We start from the raw sequence: 19258 nt of genomic DNA on the forward strand, positions 1-19258 counted from the left end.
ACACAGATAGGTTAATCAGGACTGGACCTAAAGTTTAAAGTGCATCGACTTGGTACGGAACCCTGAATCCCTCGATTACAAGGCAATGACGTTACCACTTCGCCATTGGGTAGGCCTAATGAGATCTACAATGTATCTGTGTAACTGCCTTTTTTTCGGGTTTGACGGGCTTGAGTGTTATTCTTGGCGGTGCAATGAGAAATCGAGCCTGAGTGGTTACTGATTTCTTAGCTCATGCATGAGTGCACTAGTATAAATTTTCTCCACCTGCTGGTTTCAGTGAAAATGCATTCAATCATTTGACCTTGTACCAGATTGAAAGTACTGATTCCATAATGAGATGCGCTAACCATTGCATCGTGCTAATTGGCTTTGTGAAAATATGGAAATTAGTTTGGTTGACCATTTCGTAACTCCTTGGCATAAATTCAAATTTTTATGCATTTCCGATGAAATGGTTGATTGGCAGACTTTTTAATGTCACTATAATGGCAAGGATCTTTGGCCAATTATAAAGGAAACTTCAGCGATTGTGATTTGGAAATATAATTGTTGTGTTGCCGAGTAGAAATCCTGTACTTTCTTAATATTCCAGGAATACCATACTACATTTTTACCTGTTAAAAGCAGGAAATTATGTTGATGTAAGCGTAAACAGAGAAAAGGTCTCAGTAGTCGCTACCGGACAAGTGTGAGGTGAGGATAAAAAATATGTCGCAATGAGATCAGTGGTACGTTATAAACTTTGTGAGTGTGTGTGTGGTGTGGTGCGTTCGTGTGTGTAATTACAAGATGCGTGTCGCATGCTGAGCCAATTAGTGACGTTATTGTTCTATTCGTTGTCGTGTTGTGAATTTATTGGCCCCGTTTAGTTCGATGCACTTGTTGACGCTAGTGTATTGCTGGTTTATTCCGGTGTCAGGCTGGTGCAGGGGAATGACGTTTAACCAAGTAGTCGAAGAGCGGTGTTCAAGTTCAGAAGATTCAACAAATGTCTGTCTGCTGCTTTAAACGTTCATTTGATTAGTTAGCACACACCACGTGACCATAAACTACACGCTACACCGTTGCAGAACGTAGTGCAAACGGTGCAGACACCAAATACACTACTTGACACCAGATCAACGAAGTAGACGAGTCGGTGTTGCACCGTGTAACCAACTAGACGCGCGAGTGGAGAGAGAGACAAAAAGTGCAGCGAAATAGAAGGGACTATTGCTTTCCACCGTTATTGTACAAGAACCTCATTTTGAATGTATCCCCATAAATAGTTCTGTGCTGTTTGATCTGATGAACACGATTGATTGATTTTGTGTTTCAAGTCAATTTTATGTACAATAAGGCTAATCGGGACTGGAGCTACAGTTTAAAGTGGGATCCGAACCAATATGTACCTGCACCTGGTATCGAAACCGGGACCCCTTGATTACAAGGCGACGACGCTACCACTGCGCCATCGGGGAGGCCTGATGAAGACACTGTTTTCAGTGTTACCTCTTCACTTAATTTATTTGTTCAGTAGATTTTCATCAAGTTTGATCTTCACGTTATGAGGAGGTGTTCCATCTTGCTGGAAATAAAACTTCTTCTGGTCCCCAAACATCTCTTAGGTACATGACATAATTTATTAATTAACCCTCAATTTCTGCCTCACGAGCCGTTTGTTGAACAAACTTTTAACGATGCACCTACGTTTCAAGTAGTATAAATATACTTCTCTGAAATTTGTTCAAAACTAGTAGTGTCAAACAAAGACAGATCAAATGAGATATGAATTCCAGATTGAATTTTAAATTTTTTTTCCGGCCCCATTGGAGGAGTAGTTAGCACATCGCGCTACGACGCCATGGGTCCCGGGTTCGAATCCCGGCTTGGGAATGGATGTTTGTGAGCACCCATTCAACAATTTCATCATGTCATTACTCATCGCCATTTTCGCAAATTAGCCAAAAGTGGACCAAGAAGCGGAGTAAAATGAAGCAAATCAATCAATCAATCAATTTAAATTTGTTGGTAGTTTAGATTGAAGTGCACAAGTTTAAGGTAACACAAAAGCCTACAGTCTCTCCATTCTCTTCAATAGTTTGGCAGGAATTTCTGTTCGGCGCGTTTTGCACTTTTTCTGTTTTACTGATTTTACATTGCTTGTCTGCCCCCTTAAATAAATCACGACGAAAAATATTAACGTCGATTAGATGAAATTAAAGGGACTCAAACCTAAATCCTTCCGGTGGAGTCCGCGAGGGTCCTGTGGGAAGGTCAATACGAAGATGGAGGGATATCATTGAGATGGACCTAAAGGAAATCGCTACGGATGTAAAAGATTGGATTGATCTTGCCCAAGATAGGGACAGATGGAAGGCTTGTTTTGCTGCAGCCATAAACCTTCGGGTTTAAGAAGTTAGTTAGTTAGTTAGTGGAGACCGTGAATGTAGCACTCAACATTGGCCACTGAGACGGTAAGTATACTAGAAGGCGAACAAAACAATTTTCAACAGCTGTCGTTTTATTGTATGTGTGATACTATTTCAGTTCATTCATGACGTCATTGTTGAGGACAGTTTTTAATCAATGGGCATTGTTTAGTTTCTGTTTTGTCTCCAGTGAGTGAATCAAGCCGCAATTTCGTAAAATTTTCCAATTTTTTTGTGTAATATTTACATGATTTATTTTTTTGAATGCTCTATGAAATCCATGATTTATTTTACACTGGATTGCTTCGTGCTTCCTATTTGAATGCAATGGTTCAGTGTGAATGAGACATGTGATTCTCTGGTGGCATTCTATCAGTAGTGTAGTGCCCTAGTACACCCATACGCCCGGCGTTCCCTGATTTAAAATTTTAAAAATGCGTAAATGCCGTAAATATAAAGTAAAACGTGACTAATTATATACATGTTTGAGCATTGTGGCATTATAAAAGCTATTTTCTCGATCCGTATACAACCCTCCACTAACAGCTCTCGTTGTAGGATTTCTGTAATGTCTTTGCTTGCCGAATACGGACTAGGTTTGGCGTACAGGACCAAGCTTGTGGCTTGGATCTCTACAGCACGGGCGAAATGCTCTCTCCATACGCTGGCGTACGGAACACCTGATTGGTTCTAGGGCCCATGTGACCTTTCCTGCATTTCGATTCAAGGCGCTGTACTTCCGATGCACATGACAGAATTAGAATTCCTACCCAGTTTTTCGCGCTCGTGCCCATAGACAAACCTCGTGCCTCTGCTTGTGCAGTGTGATGCTACAATACGCAATATTGACTGACGTACCATTAATGACTACTGCATTGTGTAATTTATCGCAAGAACAGTGAAGTGCATTAAAAACTAAAATAACAAAACAGTTTTTTGTCAAACAAGTTGATAAAGTCCTCGTGGTAGAAGTTCAGCCCGTGGCTGGCTCTACCACCTAACCCGCAAAACTATTTATTTAAAAAAATATTTTTTCGTTAGTATCTAACTGCCTAATATTGTGCCAGTGGAAATGTTTAGCATTCGTTTCAAAACTCTTAACATCGTATGATCTCTTGACAAAATTATTTCAAAATGTTTATCAACATTCTCAATATACAATAACCAGTGGTCTGAAATTCTGAATTACTACTAATAGGCACTGTTACGTCAGTAGAGTGTACGATTGTTGGATCATCCACCTTCGTGTCAGAGTGTTTTTTACAGCGCGCTAAGACGGCAGAGATGTCCGGTTCGAATCTCGGCCCACGCATGTTTGTTCTTTGTGAATGTTTCTTCATTAACTTCATCAATATCGTCAATCATATTCACATTTGCGATTAGCCAAAAGTGGTAGAAAGCGAAGTAAAATAAACCAAATCAATCAATAGTTGTTTCATCCACAACAATGAAGTCTAGTGTCTAAAGGCGCTTGTGATTCAGGTAGGTTTTTTTAATTACTTGCGTCATGCCGAAAGATTTCCTTGATTATAAAATATTGTTTTGCTACACATGTGTTATGTGTGGAGCAAAATACTCCGAATGGTGTATGGTGTTTCTGACTTGACCAATCTAATTAAAAATGGTATAAAACACCAGTGCTCCAAGCATATGTTGCACACTGAGGCATCTTATTTTCTAGATAAAACAAGCATGGATCATGTTTTATCGGAACCGAGCTGACTTCATATAATAAACACAATGAGATTGTGATTTTAAATAGACAATACATATGTCGGCTAATTCCATAAGTAAACTCTTAATTGCCTTCTCTCGCCGATGTGGCGCCCTTTTACCACGTTTCACCGCGTAAATTGTACGTAGGTGAAGATAAGAAAAGAGAGTGATTCATAAAGCACTTTCGTCTGTTACCGGACAGGCTTTTTACAAATTTGTTCATATTCGTGTCACTTGTTACGCGCCCACATAATTTACTAATTCAGTGTTTAACATGGTAATTATAAAAGAAATAACTGTGTCATAGTATGTCACAATTTCTTTGACGTAACTTCGTAATATTTTCCAATGATTATTGACTAACCTTAAGATTTCAGTTTTCGTTGCTAGGCGATGTAGATTATTGATTTGATGGATGGCTGATGTAAGTTAATTCAAAATTGATTTTGCTAGTGTACTCAAGCAATAATTTCAGGATTAATAGAGTTTTATCTCTCACAAGAAGTTCACTTGTGAGTGCAGTTGTGTGAATTAAGATCAACATAAGTTTTGTGGATTAAGATTTTTTTATAAAAGAAGAAAACGTGAAGTGATTCTGACGTCTGAGGTAGACTCAGAGTAGGTTTGGACATCTTCTGTTCTCCGAAATGGATTAATAGTAAGTATATTTAGTGATAAAGACTGGGAACGTGAAACATTTATATTACGCCTACTCGTGCATGCTCTGAAGGCCGAAAGCATCTGAATAACTATTGAATAAATATTACATTTCATGTTCTGCACTATGGATATGTTAGATTTTCTTGTACTGTTTTGAATAATATAAAGCCATGTCTTTATGAATACATTTATTAAGTTAAAATATCAAGAGTCTAGAGTATACAATTGGGTTTGATTGTTGATTGAATTGTTGTTTTAAGTCCACTCTATGCACAGAAAGACTAATCGGGACTGGTCCTACAGTTTACTGTGGGATCCGAATCATTATGTGCCTCGACCTCTAGTAGTAGGTTTGGGGAACCAATATTAAGTAATTAATTTCCTTTAACTATTTTGAAATATTATTCTAATATAATGTAGTTCTATTCGGCACAAATTAAACTGACAAATCTGAAGCCTAATGCAGAGATAAATAAAAGATAGAAAATTTAAAAATACATCAGAATGAAAAAAATGGCAATGATGAGTTGTGAGTTCTCTGATCAGAGAAACAAACCAGAGAATTTTCATTACATTTTATTTCCTAAAACAGGAAATACTCTCATACTTCGTATGAGAACCAGACAAATACGGTTTTCAGTTTTGTTTAAATAAACTCCTGTGAAGAGGTATATTTAAAATCAGGTCGACATATCTACACTTCTCATCCCTAATATTAAGGTGGAGTCATGCATTTCCAATTTACTGACTCTTATTAAGAGTTATATTCCTAAGAATACGTGTACATACATTGTATTTTCTTCCCTGTAAATTTGATAAATTGGAATTACGTCCCTCTCTTTCTCACACGACGATACACACGAATTGCTTTCTTCAAGAAATACGGAGACAATAACATAAATTACACACATGATTGAATTAGTGGCACTTTGTTGAAACAAAACCTTTGGCTGATTGCTTAACCCTAAAAGACACAGAATTCCACTGCTGTAGTAACAACAGTCTTACTCTATAATTACCGTAGTAGCACCAATATATCTGATCAGTTCGTCAGTTCGTACTCGCTCACTGTTGAAGCAAATGGACTGCGGTTGTGTATGGAGTTCGATTACACATTACTGCAGGCTACTGTGCATTGCCATGTCGCTGGGGTTATACAGGGTGTCATTTTAATGGCGCCCACGGACCATAGATTCGTATAGAGGACTTCAAAACAAACAACTTTTCTCAATAACATTTGTACGAACTAATCGGAATTTGATTTCTGAATAGCCCTCGTATACTGTATCAATTTATCATATACAAGAAATATGTTAGAAAAGATTTTATACTCAGAGGAAATAAAGTATAGTCTGTGTTATATTTTCCTGCAGGTCTGCCTATTCCTAGCCCTTGCGATACCTAGCGTCACAGGACAGAACCTTCTACCAGATGTTCCATTGAGACTGTCAACTGGATCCCCTGCTAGAAAAGGAAATATCCAGCCTCGTGAAGTAAGAAACAGAGTATTCAGAGTACCTTTAAGTTTATCTGACGACAATCCAAGTTTTGGCGAGAGCATAATATGCCAGACCAAGCAAGCGGCATCCTTTTTGGGCGTGACAAGTCCAGAGCGTGCCGATCCCAGAACCAGAACAACTCTTCTCGTGCGCAATTTTACTCCAGGGACGGTTATGGCAACAGGTAAAGATGCAGGTACCCCTGCAATTTGTGCGGACTCAGTAGGTAATTTGTTAACAGGGAGGACTAGAAAAAAGGTTAACACATTCGCTGTTCCATTGGTTGTTCCGGCAGTTCCTGGTAGTGTATTTGACCCAATCCCCACAATCCGTCCTGCAATTGTAAAACCTTCCAGGAGACAGAAAGTACTCTCAAATGAGCAGCCAACGACGCCGCCTGATCATCGAAGATTGCCTTCCGCTAATTCGTCAGTTGGTGGAAGAGATTTTGCAGTTGGTGTGCTGTTGGTAGATGGAACAATTCCTGTTATTTATACACGACATAAACTGCCACCAGGTGGTGGAAGAATTTCTCCTGTCGATGACGTAAGAATTACTCCTGCTAATACACAACGCAGAGTTTCATCAATAGGTGGAAGAATATCTCCTGTCGATGACATAAGAATTCCTCCTGCTAATACACAACGTAGAGTTCCATCAGCTGGTGGAAGAATTTCTTCTCTTGATGTTCTGACTGATGACGTAAGAATTCCTCCTCCTAATACACAACGTAGAGTTCCATCAGCTCGTGAAAGAATTTCTTCTCTTGATGTTCTGACTGATGACGTAAGAATTACTCCTCCTAATACACAACGTAGAGTTCCATCAGCTGGTGGAAGAATTCCTTCTCTTGATGTGTTAACTAAAGACGTAAGAATACCTTCTCCTAATACACAACGTAGAGTTCCATCAGCTGGTGGAAGAATTTCATCTCTTGATGTGCTGACTGATGACGTAAGAATTGCTCCTCCTAATACACAACGTAGAGTTCCATCAGCTGGTGGTAGAATTGCTTCTCTTGATGTGCTGACTGATGACGTAAGAATTCCTTCTCCTAATACACAACGTAGAGTTCCATCAGCTGGTGGAAGAATTTCTTCTCTTGATGTTCTGACTAAAGACGTAACAATACCTCCTCCGAATACACAACGCAGAGTTCCTTCAACTCGTGAAAGAATTTATTCTCTTGATGTGCTGACTGATGACGTAAGAATTCCTCCTCCTAATACACAACGTAGAGTTCCATCAACTGGTGGAAGAATTTCTTCTCTTGATGTGCTGACTGATGACGTAAGAAATTCACCTCCTAATACACAACGTGGAGTTCCATCAGCTGGTGGAAGAATTTCTTCTCTTGATGTTCTGACTGATGACGTAAGAATTCCACCTGTTCCTAATACACAACGTAGAGTTCCATCAGCTGGTGGAAGAATTTCTTCTCTTGATGTGCTGACTAAAGACGTAAGAATACCTTCTCCTAATACACAACGTAGAGTTCCTTCAGCTCGTGAAAGAATTTCTTCTCTTAATGTGCTAACTAAAGACGTAAGAATACCTCCTCCTAATACACAACGTAGAGTTCCATCAACTGGGGGAAGAATTTCTTCTCTTGATGTGCTGACTAATGACGTAAGAAATTCACCTCCTAATACACAACGTGGAGTTCCATCAGCTGGTGGAAGAATTTCTTCTCTTGATGTTCTGACTGATGACGTAAGAATTCCACCTGTTCCTAATACACAACGTAGAGTTCCATCTGCTGGTGGAAGAATTTCTTCTCTTGATGTGCTGACTGATGACGTAAGAATTCCACCTGCTCCTAATACACAACGTAGAGTACCATCTGCTGGTGGAAGAATTTCTTCTCTTCATGTGCTGACTGATGACGTAAGAATTCCACCTGCTCCTAATGCACAACGTAGAGTTTCATCAGCTGGTGAAATAATTTTTCCTGTTGATGTGCTGACGGATGATATAAGAAATCCTGAAATTCATGCACAAGGTAGGGCACAAGCGTATAGTTCAAGCTATGACGGACGGATAGCTTCCCTTTATCAGCAACTTGAAGACTTGACGAAGAACGAAGGCTTAACTTTTGACCAAAGAATATCTTCATTTGATTCGTCACCTGCTAATCCCCAAGAATTATACAGATTTTGGTGAGACTGGATGCACACCTTGTTTATGACATCTATATAGAAATTAAGATCTGTATTTTTAAATTTATTGACGTTAATATAAACATATTAACTTGATTATTAACGTTATCAAATATTTGCTTTTGTGGAAATGTAAGAGCAGAATTGTTAATAAAGTTTACTCCAATTTTCAGCCTATTTTGTCACTAAATTATTGTACTAATAGTAGGAATTTATTTATGTGTTCGATTTCAGATTATCTAAAAAGTACCATTATGACAAGAAATAAAGATTAATAAATTATTTCACTTTATAATCATAATTAGGTTTTGCAGTATAGTAATAATTTTCTCTGCAAGGTAAGGTGGACATCTGTAATAAAACTATAAATGTCTGAATTTAAGTTAATCAAATTTTAATGAGATGGAAACACCTTTCAAATTATCACTTCATTGTATTTTGAGCGTCATGTTCTCCTCTCGTGGTTATATTCTTGCCAAAAAAGAATTTCAATATCTCGCTGAGTTTCCGAAACGGATATTAAGTGATTCACCTTGTGTATGTATGAACAAGAAGTACATCAAACGAAAACAGTCACCTATTCCGGACTCAACGTTTAATTCGGCAGGGTAGAACCGCAGACTAGCTTCATGAACTTGTGGAATCACTGTTAGTTTTCGCGATTAGTTCTGTTTTTAATTTTGGAATTACTAATATTCTAAAAAGGTTCCTCCTCGTACTCCTCTACTCCTAATCTGATAATGATCCCGGGTTTGAATCTCGGCCTGGGCATGGATGTTTGTGAGTGTACATTCATCACTCATCCCCAACTTCGCAAATTAGCCAAAAGTGGCACAAAAAGCGAAGTAAAGCATATTAATCACTTAATCGTGTTAATTACTAATACGTCAGAGAGTATGAAAACAAATTTTGATTGACTGATAAATATACAAAAAATAACTCCAAGTAACAAAAACCAAGTCGATCAGCCCTTTCCGTGTTGCTGTGAGAGAGAACAATAGACCGAAAGAAATTTCTCGGTACCTCGGAAACTAGGAAGTGTGAAGATCTAATAATTTTCTGTAAGTGAACCCTTAAGTGCTAGTTCAACGCGACAATTGACCCTTCTGTCTGTCTATGGGAGATAAACATCCGAAAATCGACAATTAACACATTTTAGATATTGAAACAACTCAAACTCCAATATGAGATTTAGTGAGTAGAAAGACGATATACACTTTCCATTTCGGATCGATGAATTTCCTGTTGTAGTCAACAATGAAATTCAATCGATATACCGGGTGATTCAAAAAGAATATACGTATTCCAAACCAGTAAGCTGTCGAAACTACTGATCACTGAACAGTTATCCCTGACTAGTTTCAATCAATTGCCGCTAGATCGCTCGTGGAACGCTGTTTGTTTTCACGATCCCACTACTTCAGTCAGAATGAAAATGCAAAGTCAGCAGCTAAAAATGTGGCACTTTTCAGTTGGCCTCCACGGTCACCGGATTTGTATCCCTGTGACATTCGCGTATGGGGGAAACATTAAGGAAACCGTTTCTGTACAGTCAACAGCAAATATAATGGTAAGCAAATTGTACACCGCTATTTTCATTACTTTTTTATTCTACATCATGTGTTGTTTTAAGGAATGAAACTATGTTGGTTCGAAGCAGGCATTGTTCTCCGCTTATTGAAGTCATTATTTCAATTCATTGCCAACACATTGTGAAATTCAGACCGAATGAAAATGGTGGTGGACAATTCGCCTACTGTTTCTTTCGCCGTTGGGTGTACCACCACTACCAAATGACCTGGAAGAGCGGAACAATCGGATCACTACTACTGTAGCGTCAGTGATGATGAACTTGCTTTCCCGAGTTTGAAATGAATTTGAGTACCTCTGTGATGTTGTTCGTGCCGCTGGTGGACATATTCAGCATCTTTAGATATTCATAAGTGTCAAAACTTTCAGAGTTGTACTACTTCTATTCTTTCAAATATGTTTGACATACGTATATACTTTTTGAATCACCCTGTATCTGAATTTGAAAACTCCTGTGCATGAGTGTTCTTTGTGAGTGTCCCTTCATCAATTTTATCATATCATTCATCCTTATCGATGGGATTAGTCAAATGTGGCAGAATTCGAGGCTAAATAGCGAAAAATGAAATCAAGTCGATATATATATATTTATCAGAAGCTACTAACAATGGAAACAAAAACAATCAGTGGCAGAAACATGTACCCAATACTACCTAACGTGACAGAAAGAATCTGAATCTGATTGTCAATCCATTGCAGCAAACAATCAAATGCCAAGAATCGATATATGCTCAACCCTTAAATGCACAGCTTTGCACATATGCAAAGCTGTCTTTAAATACCCATAAAACTTCCGGTTTTCGTCCAGTTCTCTTCACGTGAGAGTGTTAGAAATTTGAAGATGTCGACATTCAATAGTTGTTACCGACTTTATCAAAAAGCACACACTGAGTCAACAATTAAACAATGTTTACCTTTATGTGCAAAGTTTCGATTGTTGTTTTCTTTGATGTACACGGTGCTGCTTTTGTCGGCATAGTATTCAACATGCAATCCTGGCAATTTTTGTATGGGCAACATTGCTGTTTACCTCGCCAATTATTTATAGAGCAGGGCATTATTGTTCATTGTTTTTGATTTTTACTATCTTTATGCACTTTGCATATCTGCAAAGCTGCGCGTTCAGCTTTCTTGTCAGAACAAGGCATGTTGGTGTTGGAAATAAGGTCATACAAAGTTTAGGCTTCAGTCTGAACCTGACATTGGTGCAAGTGGCAATGTTGTTGTAAGATTGGCAAAATAAATACCAAATTATAAAAATTATAAATTGTACTTTGATCGTTATTACACTTCATTGGTCCTTGCAATATACCTAGTCTTACCATAAATACTGTCCCAAAGTTGTAAGTAAATAGACACAAAATGGTGAGAGATATTGTAATATCAGAATAACATGAGGTGCATGGATGCATTATGAACCAAAATCACAAATAATTATTCGAAATGGCCACCTTTAGCATTGACACACTTCTGAAGTCTTCATGGCCACTCATCAATGGAATTACGCAACACATCAAGTGGAAACTCCGCAGATGCCTTCTGAAGAGACCGCTTTAAACTGTAAATATTGGGATGTCTCTTCTTGCAAGCCATCTCCTGAAGCTTGGACCACAATTTGTAGTCCAAAGGGTTTAAGTCTGGACTGGCAGAGGGCCAATCTGACGTGGAAATGAAGTCAGGAACATTTGCCTCCAACCACTGCTGGGTGGTGCGTGCTTTGTGTGCTGGGGCTGAGTCCTGCTGGAAGCTCCAGTTCTCTCCATGGAAGATGGTGTCGGTAAGATTCTTGCATAGTTTCTCAAGCACTGTCTGCTGGTACACTTTGGCTGATGTTTTTACCCCTTTTTCACAGAAATGGAGCGTGCCCTCATAGCAAATGTTCCAGACTTCATTTCCACTTCAGATTGACCTTCTGCAAGTCCGGACCTATACCCTTTGGACTACAAATTGTGGTCCAAGCTTCAGGAGATGGCTTGTAAGAAGAGACATCCCAATATTGAAAGTTTAAAGTGGTCGGTCTCTTCTGAAGGCAGTTGCTCATTTTCCAGTTGATGTGTTGCGTAATTCAATTGATGCGTGGCCACGAAGACTTCAGAAGTGTGTCAGTGCTAAAGGTGGCCATTTCGAATAATTATTTGTGATTTTGGTTCATAATGCATCCATGCACCTCATGTTATTCTGATATTAAAATATCTCTCACCATTTTGTGTCTATTTACTTACAACTTTGGGACAGTATTTATGGTAAGACTAGGTACATTCATAAAAGAGAAATTCAGTGTGTAGGCACTTTTCAAAGTAACAGAATACCTAACTGTAAGTTTCCAAAGGACGAAGATATGAAGAAGCATCCTCGTGGATTCTCTCAGGAGTTATGTGCACATGTTGATTCTGTAGAGATCTCCACAGTTATGTTCAAGGATAATAGCAATGTTTCATTGCTTTCAACATTCGCTGGTGAAGAACCGAAGCAATTAGTTCAGAGGTATGGCAAAAAGAAGAAAGAATGTCCAGCAGTTGTGTCTACAACAAGCACATGGGAAATGTTGATCTCCTGGATAGTAACATAGGAAGAATTCATATCAAAATGAAATCTAGAAACTGGTATTTTCGATTATTTTATCACCTTGTGGACATTACAATTATAAATGCTTGGACATTGCAGCGGAAAATCCATTCTAAGGCAAATGGCAATATTGTAACAGAAGCATTTCAGAGTCAAATTAGCAAACACTCTGCAGAATTGGACCAAAGAGTCAAAAAAGAGGTAGACCTAGAAGTACTGACATTGGTGATGAACTGAGTGTCAAATACAAAGTAACTCTACCAAGTAAAGAAATTAGAAAGGACTTGCATGGTCACTGGCCTTAATGGAAAGAGAAAAGGACAACTTGTAAATACACTAACTGCAGAGGATATACATATGCAGCCTGTGAAAAGTTTAAGGTTAATTTATGATTCAACAAAGAAAAAACCGGATTTAAGGGTTTCCATGAGTAGTGAGCAGGGTTTAATATGTGTGGACAGAATATCATATGTAGTGAATCTTATCAAAAATATGTAATAATTATCTTATTCTACACTACATGTTGAACTGCAATGTATATGCAAAAGTAACCTAAACGCGTAGCTTTGCACATATGCAAAGTTCAATTAAATGTCAATAAAACATTAAATTTACAACATATAAATTTTTAACTATTTTTTAAGTCATTCCAACATCACAAAAATTAACATAAAAATGATCAGCTTAATTCAAAAACTGCGCATTCAAGGGTTCCTTCGATATCTCAGAAGTAAATAAGGTAACACACTTGTAATTAGGTGATTAGAAAGATACCATATGTCTGTTTATGCCAACAATCGAGCCACTCGACATCTGTTGATTGCTCAGAAAGTACTACAGATAGATAAAAGTTCGTTTACTGAAAGAAATACCAGGCCCTGATCGTGACATTTAATAGATGGATCGAATTGACATTATTGCAAACTATCTGCAACTAATAATAAAAACTATTTTTTGAGTAAAATGTCGATATGATAATAATTTTAAAAACTCAGTTATCTTGATTTACGCATTCAAGAAATTATGTATCTTCGAATACTAGAAATAAACAATTTGGTGTAATGAATCTGATTCAAATAGTAATGATTACTATTACTAATAATTGAATCGATGAGACCAACAAGGGAAAGATTACACTCGACCTTACTTTCGGGAAATAAACAAAACCTGATAGCAACCAAAACTAAAAGCCATATGAAGAAACTTACAATTACAAACTTATTCATAATAACCATAGTAACAATATTCCATAATTGGTTTTTTTCTAAAAACCTTTATTCTAGCTCTGATATCTATTCAAAGGGAGCGAATTTACAATATAGAGAAAGTCTCCAATTTTTTTAATTTTTGGTTTACTAACTAATTTTGGCCTCCTAATCAGGAATGTGTTAATAAAAATCGGCGGCGAAGTCGGAAATTTGAAAAAAATAATATTTTTTTTCCAATTTTTATGAAGGTTTATATCTGTAGTTTTACGAACGAAATTTTATAAGTTTTACAAACGAAATGTTATAAGTATGCTTGCCTAACCTAACTTAACCTAACCGAACCTTCCGTGAATGGTTTTTGGGCGAATAATCACTTTGAATACGGAATTCGTAGTTTTGTAGCACGTAAATGACGAACAATGTTTCACAAAACACGCCATTTTTCCTAAAATCAGCGGTGGAGTATTTGCGTATTTTTACAAACGAAATATTATAACTATGCTTGCCTAACATAACTAAAGCTAACCTAACATTACCTGAAATGGTTATCCGTGAATGAGTTGTGGATTTGATCACTTTCAATAAGAAATTTATAGTTTTGTAGCACGTAACTGACCAACAACGTTTCATCAATACAGGAGACGCCATACTTTCCTGAAATCAACGTTAAAAACACTGTTGCCAAACTTACCTGTAGTTGTCCGTATATGTTAAATTGAACGAAAGGAGTGCTAATGGAACCTAACCTAACCTAGTAGGCATACCTCGTCCCCGTGATGGTTCGTGTAGCTATGTCACGTTAATAATTTTCTCTCCCGCCTAAATTATCACTTTCAACGACCAATGCTCTGAACAGTGTGGCAACGCTGTAGACGGCGCAAGGAATTTCGAACGTCATTTGTTCTGACATGGAAGATGGTGCCCGTGTTTCTTTATGGATAATTATCGCGGTAATTAACAATGTTATTTTACAACTTCTACAAATAAATATACAATTTTAACACGCGACCCCCGTCTCGTAACTCGAGATACGTCTCTAGGAGTGCATAAGAAGTAAGTATAAGAAGTATGAAGTGAATTAGAGACTTTCTTTATATTGTACATTCTAGCCTTAATGATATAAATTATCTTCATTATTATTTCTTGGAAACTCCATAACTTATCAACAAAGTACTACGCCAATTTACACATGCGGCATATCGCGTACTAAATGCAGCTACAAGTAGTTCACCCAACAATTCTCCAGTTCTCATTTTTGGTTAATACACTGATATTCAACAATTTTAACTCTAGAACACTAGTGTAGGTAAAATTTGCGTAAAATTTCCTTACCTCCCACCTCTCACCTACTCACTCCTCCACCTAGCAGTGCCTCGAGTAGTCTGTCAGTCGTAAGTCAGCATTGTGGTATAGAGAATGCAAGCGTTGAACGTCTTGATATTGTTTGTTATGTTGTGCACTGTACGTCAATTTTACGTAGCTCTAGTAAAACGAGAAAAATCTTTCACGTAATTTTGACATTCGCAAATTCGACTTGGATAGTTATATTTTGAAAAAGAAGTTTAGAAGCATGTACTATTTCCTTGTAAGGTTTTTAAACTGCCTTGGTTGCTTACTTACAGTTTTATGATTATTATTGTTGTTTGTTTTTCATTGTTTGAACTTTTCGCCTTCATTCTTAATGTAGCTACGTATAGGCTTGTCAATCAAGACATTATTTTAAAATATTCTATGTTTAAAAAAAACATGTTTATACATTTTAAAATGAAGAATAAAACCCCAATATATGGAAAATAAACAAAATAATCTTAGAAAAGAATCGCCATTTTGTTTTCATGATGTAGAGGTTGTGTCGTGAATCGATTGCTTCATGTACGTAAAATTTACGTAGCGCTAGTTACACTTTAATATGGAAACACGCTAGTGTTCTAGGGTTAAATCAATTAAGGATATATATATATATATATATATATATATATATATATATATATATATATATACATACAGGGTGTCATTTTAATGGCGCCCACGGACCACGGAAACGTATAGAGGACATCAAAACAAACAACTTTTCTCAGTAACATTTTTCTCGTTGGTGCGTCGTTTCGGCGCTACAGTCGTTCAAAAAAGCCCGTTTGGCCGCCTGAATGCTGGCAACCACACACAACATTTTATTGCATTTGTAACGTCATATCCCGTCGTGAAGCGATGCGTTCCAGGGTTGCCAGGAACACACATAATCTGTGAAAAATGACATAGCTACAATCAGCCACATTATGTACCGTAACACAAAACGAGAAAACACGTTCTGTAACCTAACAGGAAGTAAACAAACGATACGAAAAATAGTAGAAAGGAAATAGAATTCAAGTGGAAGTGGTCATATCGAATTTTGTCTCAGCTTACATGTCAAATATTTGCAAATATAGTTACCAAGTTCGCATGTACAATTTAGTCTATCCACTTCGTTCTTCTGATACTAGTTGTCTGTGACACACTGAACAGATGACAAAATAGAAATGAAAAAACTCAAAATTCCAAAGGTAAGCAACACATAATGCAAATGTATATTCAGAGCATTATGAGGCAAGTGTCAAAAATGATTGAAAATACAGGGATATAAGTAGTATTAGTAATACAAGCTCTAAGACGACTATGTGTTTATCTATGCACCGGATACACATGTAATAGTTTGCAAATGTGAACAGGGCAGTATATTCGGTACTGATTCATCATTAGATTGTTACTGTGGTTGTACTTGTTTTAGCCGTAATGTAACAACGTGAACCTCGGATACTTCCGTTATCAGCACAAAAGTACCGCATGGCATCTGGACACAAACCTGTAGATATCAACCTTGCAACGAGATTTGCAAATATTTGACATGTAGTTGGGCGTAAACAGCCACGTGTAAGCTGCAAGTCCAATAAAATTTATTGTTGTTGATATTTTAGATGTAGACTGAGACAAAATCCGACATTGACATTTCATTTTTACCATTTCTCATATCGTTGGTTCACTTCCCTCTTCCCCTGAGATGACTGCTGAACCTTTGGCTGGTAGGCTATGGTGTTCGGTCTGCTGGACGCGTTTCTCGCTTCGTTTTACAGCTAATAATGTGGTTGGTAGTTTATCATTTTTCACAAAATTTGTGTGTTCCTTGCAGCCCTGCCGTGCGCTGTTTCGCCGCAGGATATGAGGTCACAGGTGCGATCAAATGTTGTGTTGGGTTGCCAGCATCCAGGCGGCAAAACGGTCTTTTTTGAACGGCTGTAGCGTCGAACCGACGCACCAACGAGAAAAATGTTACTGGGAAATGTTGTTTGTTTTTATGTCCTCTATACGAATCTGTAATGTATACGAAAATGACACCCTGTATATATATATATATATATATATATATACATACATACATAAATTTTATAAAAGTTGCGAAAATTGTTTCAATATAAAAACCAGAGAAACAAATGAAGATGCCTGAGGAGAAAAGAGATGATACCTTTTAGTCCTAGTTGTCTCCCTTTGATTGAAAAACATCCCGCGTTCTGGTATTAATTTGTCTTGTATCAGTGAATGGAGAATTCCCACTTCTTTAAATTTGGTGAAGAGATAATGAAGGATTACTATGGAAGGAGATTTGGAAAGAATGGGTAAATCAAATCTCACCTCATGATCGCCTTGCACAGATCTAAGGGAGGGAGAGGGCGCTGAGCCTCCTTGGCCCCTATGGGCATTCCCACTATAAGAAGCAAGAAAATAATTAGTAGGATTGAGCCGATATCACTTCCAACCGATACCGATGCCGATACTCTAACCAATACCGATACCGATACTTAATAATTGCAATAACTAAAATTTGTTCAAAATATTGATCAATATTCGTGTATAAATATTCTTCTCCAATTATATGCATCAATTTACAAAGAAATTTGCTTTAGAATATTTACGAATTACACCAGAATATTAAAATAAATATTTCGTAATCACAAAATATAGTTTTGTGCAAAATTGGTGCTGAAATTAGTAGTAAGCTTGGGTTTTGCATAATGTCCAGGATAATTATTAGACTGTGCGAAACCATCACGCGGCATTTTGGCTAACCCTGTGAAAGACTAATATGCCGGGGAAGTATCGGCTGGTATCGGTGGATGAATTCCAACCGATACTATCCGACACCGATACCGATACATCAGCATCGGTATTGGCTCAACTCTAATAATCAGATTTTCAACACAAGAGTGACAGTCTCAGTGAACGATGAGCAGCACTGGATTCAGTGAAACAATCCTCTACCAGAATATCAACAAACAATTATTTATTTTCAATTTTTAGCACTAAAAACATATAGATGGGATAAGGGGACAGTATTTGTAAACAATATAACTATTTTTGTCATTCCTCAGGAAGCAAGCTCATCTGTAGTTCTAATTGGAACCTCTTGGATGTCCACTTCTGTCATCAGAATTGAAGCGGGAACCGTCTCCTCCACGAAATCCTCTGATTCCGGCCCCAAAGGACGATCCCTGAGGCCCTCCTGTGCTGCTGCTGCTGCGCACAGCACCGCCAAGGGTCCGCAGGATGTCCTGCCCTTGCCCTCCGGCTCCTACGATGTTCCCTCCAGCACTACTTGCGCTCGGACCGTCGACGATGAGGACGAGAACAGGGCTACCACCGGAAGTCACTGCACCTAACCTCCCGAGGTTTTCGGAGACGTCGCTAGAATCCCTGCCGAAGGTGCTGTCTCTCGGCAATGGCGGGACGTTGCCGGAAATTCCTCGAATGCCTATTTGGGTGGATCCGAGTTGAATGGACGGGCTGGTGCCGATTGCTGAAGACGCTGTGTTTGATCGTACATCTTGACCAGAAGCATTGCCGCCAGTCCCCGATTGGCCACTTGTGCTTGACAGTCTTCCACTCGAACGAGCGTAGTACTGTCCAGTTGCAGCTACTGCCAAGAAAAGCACGCAAATCTGAAACGAAATGGAAAACACAATCAGAATAACGTATACCGTAAATTTTCTTTCACAGGAAATTTCATGATCACAGTTTACACACAAATATTTTAAGACTAGCCTGTGTTCACTGATTTACAGCTAATTAGGGCTGAGCCGATTCCACTTTGAATCCATACCAATTCTGATGCCGATACTCTTACCTATTCCCACCGATTCCGATACCGATACTTGAAAAATGCAATGATTAAAATTTGTTCAAAGTATTGATCAATATTGGTGTCAATATTCTTCTTCAATTATATTCATCAATTTACCAAGAAATTTGCTTTAGAATATTCAAGAATTGGATCAGAATATTAACCCCAAAACGGACGTGTGTAAAAAGTAACGTTAGCAGACCTCTTGGGTCTCTCAGACCCAAAGTGAAATATTTGGTTCAGAGGTTATAAGAAACTTGATTTCAGTTTTAGTACTACAAGTGTATAATATAGA

The 19258-nt window shown here is 37.9% G+C and overlaps 1 protein-coding gene across 1 annotated transcript; it reads left to right on the forward strand.

The window, feature by feature from the left end:
* The first annotated feature begins 658 nt into the window (after positions 1-658).
* On the forward strand, positions 659-8591 carry LOC146002078 (uncharacterized). The gene is made up of 2 exons (XM_083139793.1): positions 659-731; positions 6164-8591. The coding sequence occupies exons 1-2, from the start codon at positions 720-722 to the stop codon at positions 8450-8452; spliced, it is 2301 nt and encodes a 766-aa protein (XP_082995919.1). The 5' UTR covers positions 659-719; the 3' UTR covers positions 8453-8591.
* Positions 8592-19258: the final 10667 nt, after the last annotated feature.

This window comes from Lepisma saccharinum, chromosome 18 (assembly GCF_977018435.1).
Source record: "Lepisma saccharinum chromosome 18, izLepSacc3.1, whole genome shotgun sequence".
NCBI lineage: Eukaryota > Metazoa > Arthropoda > Insecta > Zygentoma > Lepismatidae > Lepisma > Lepisma saccharinum.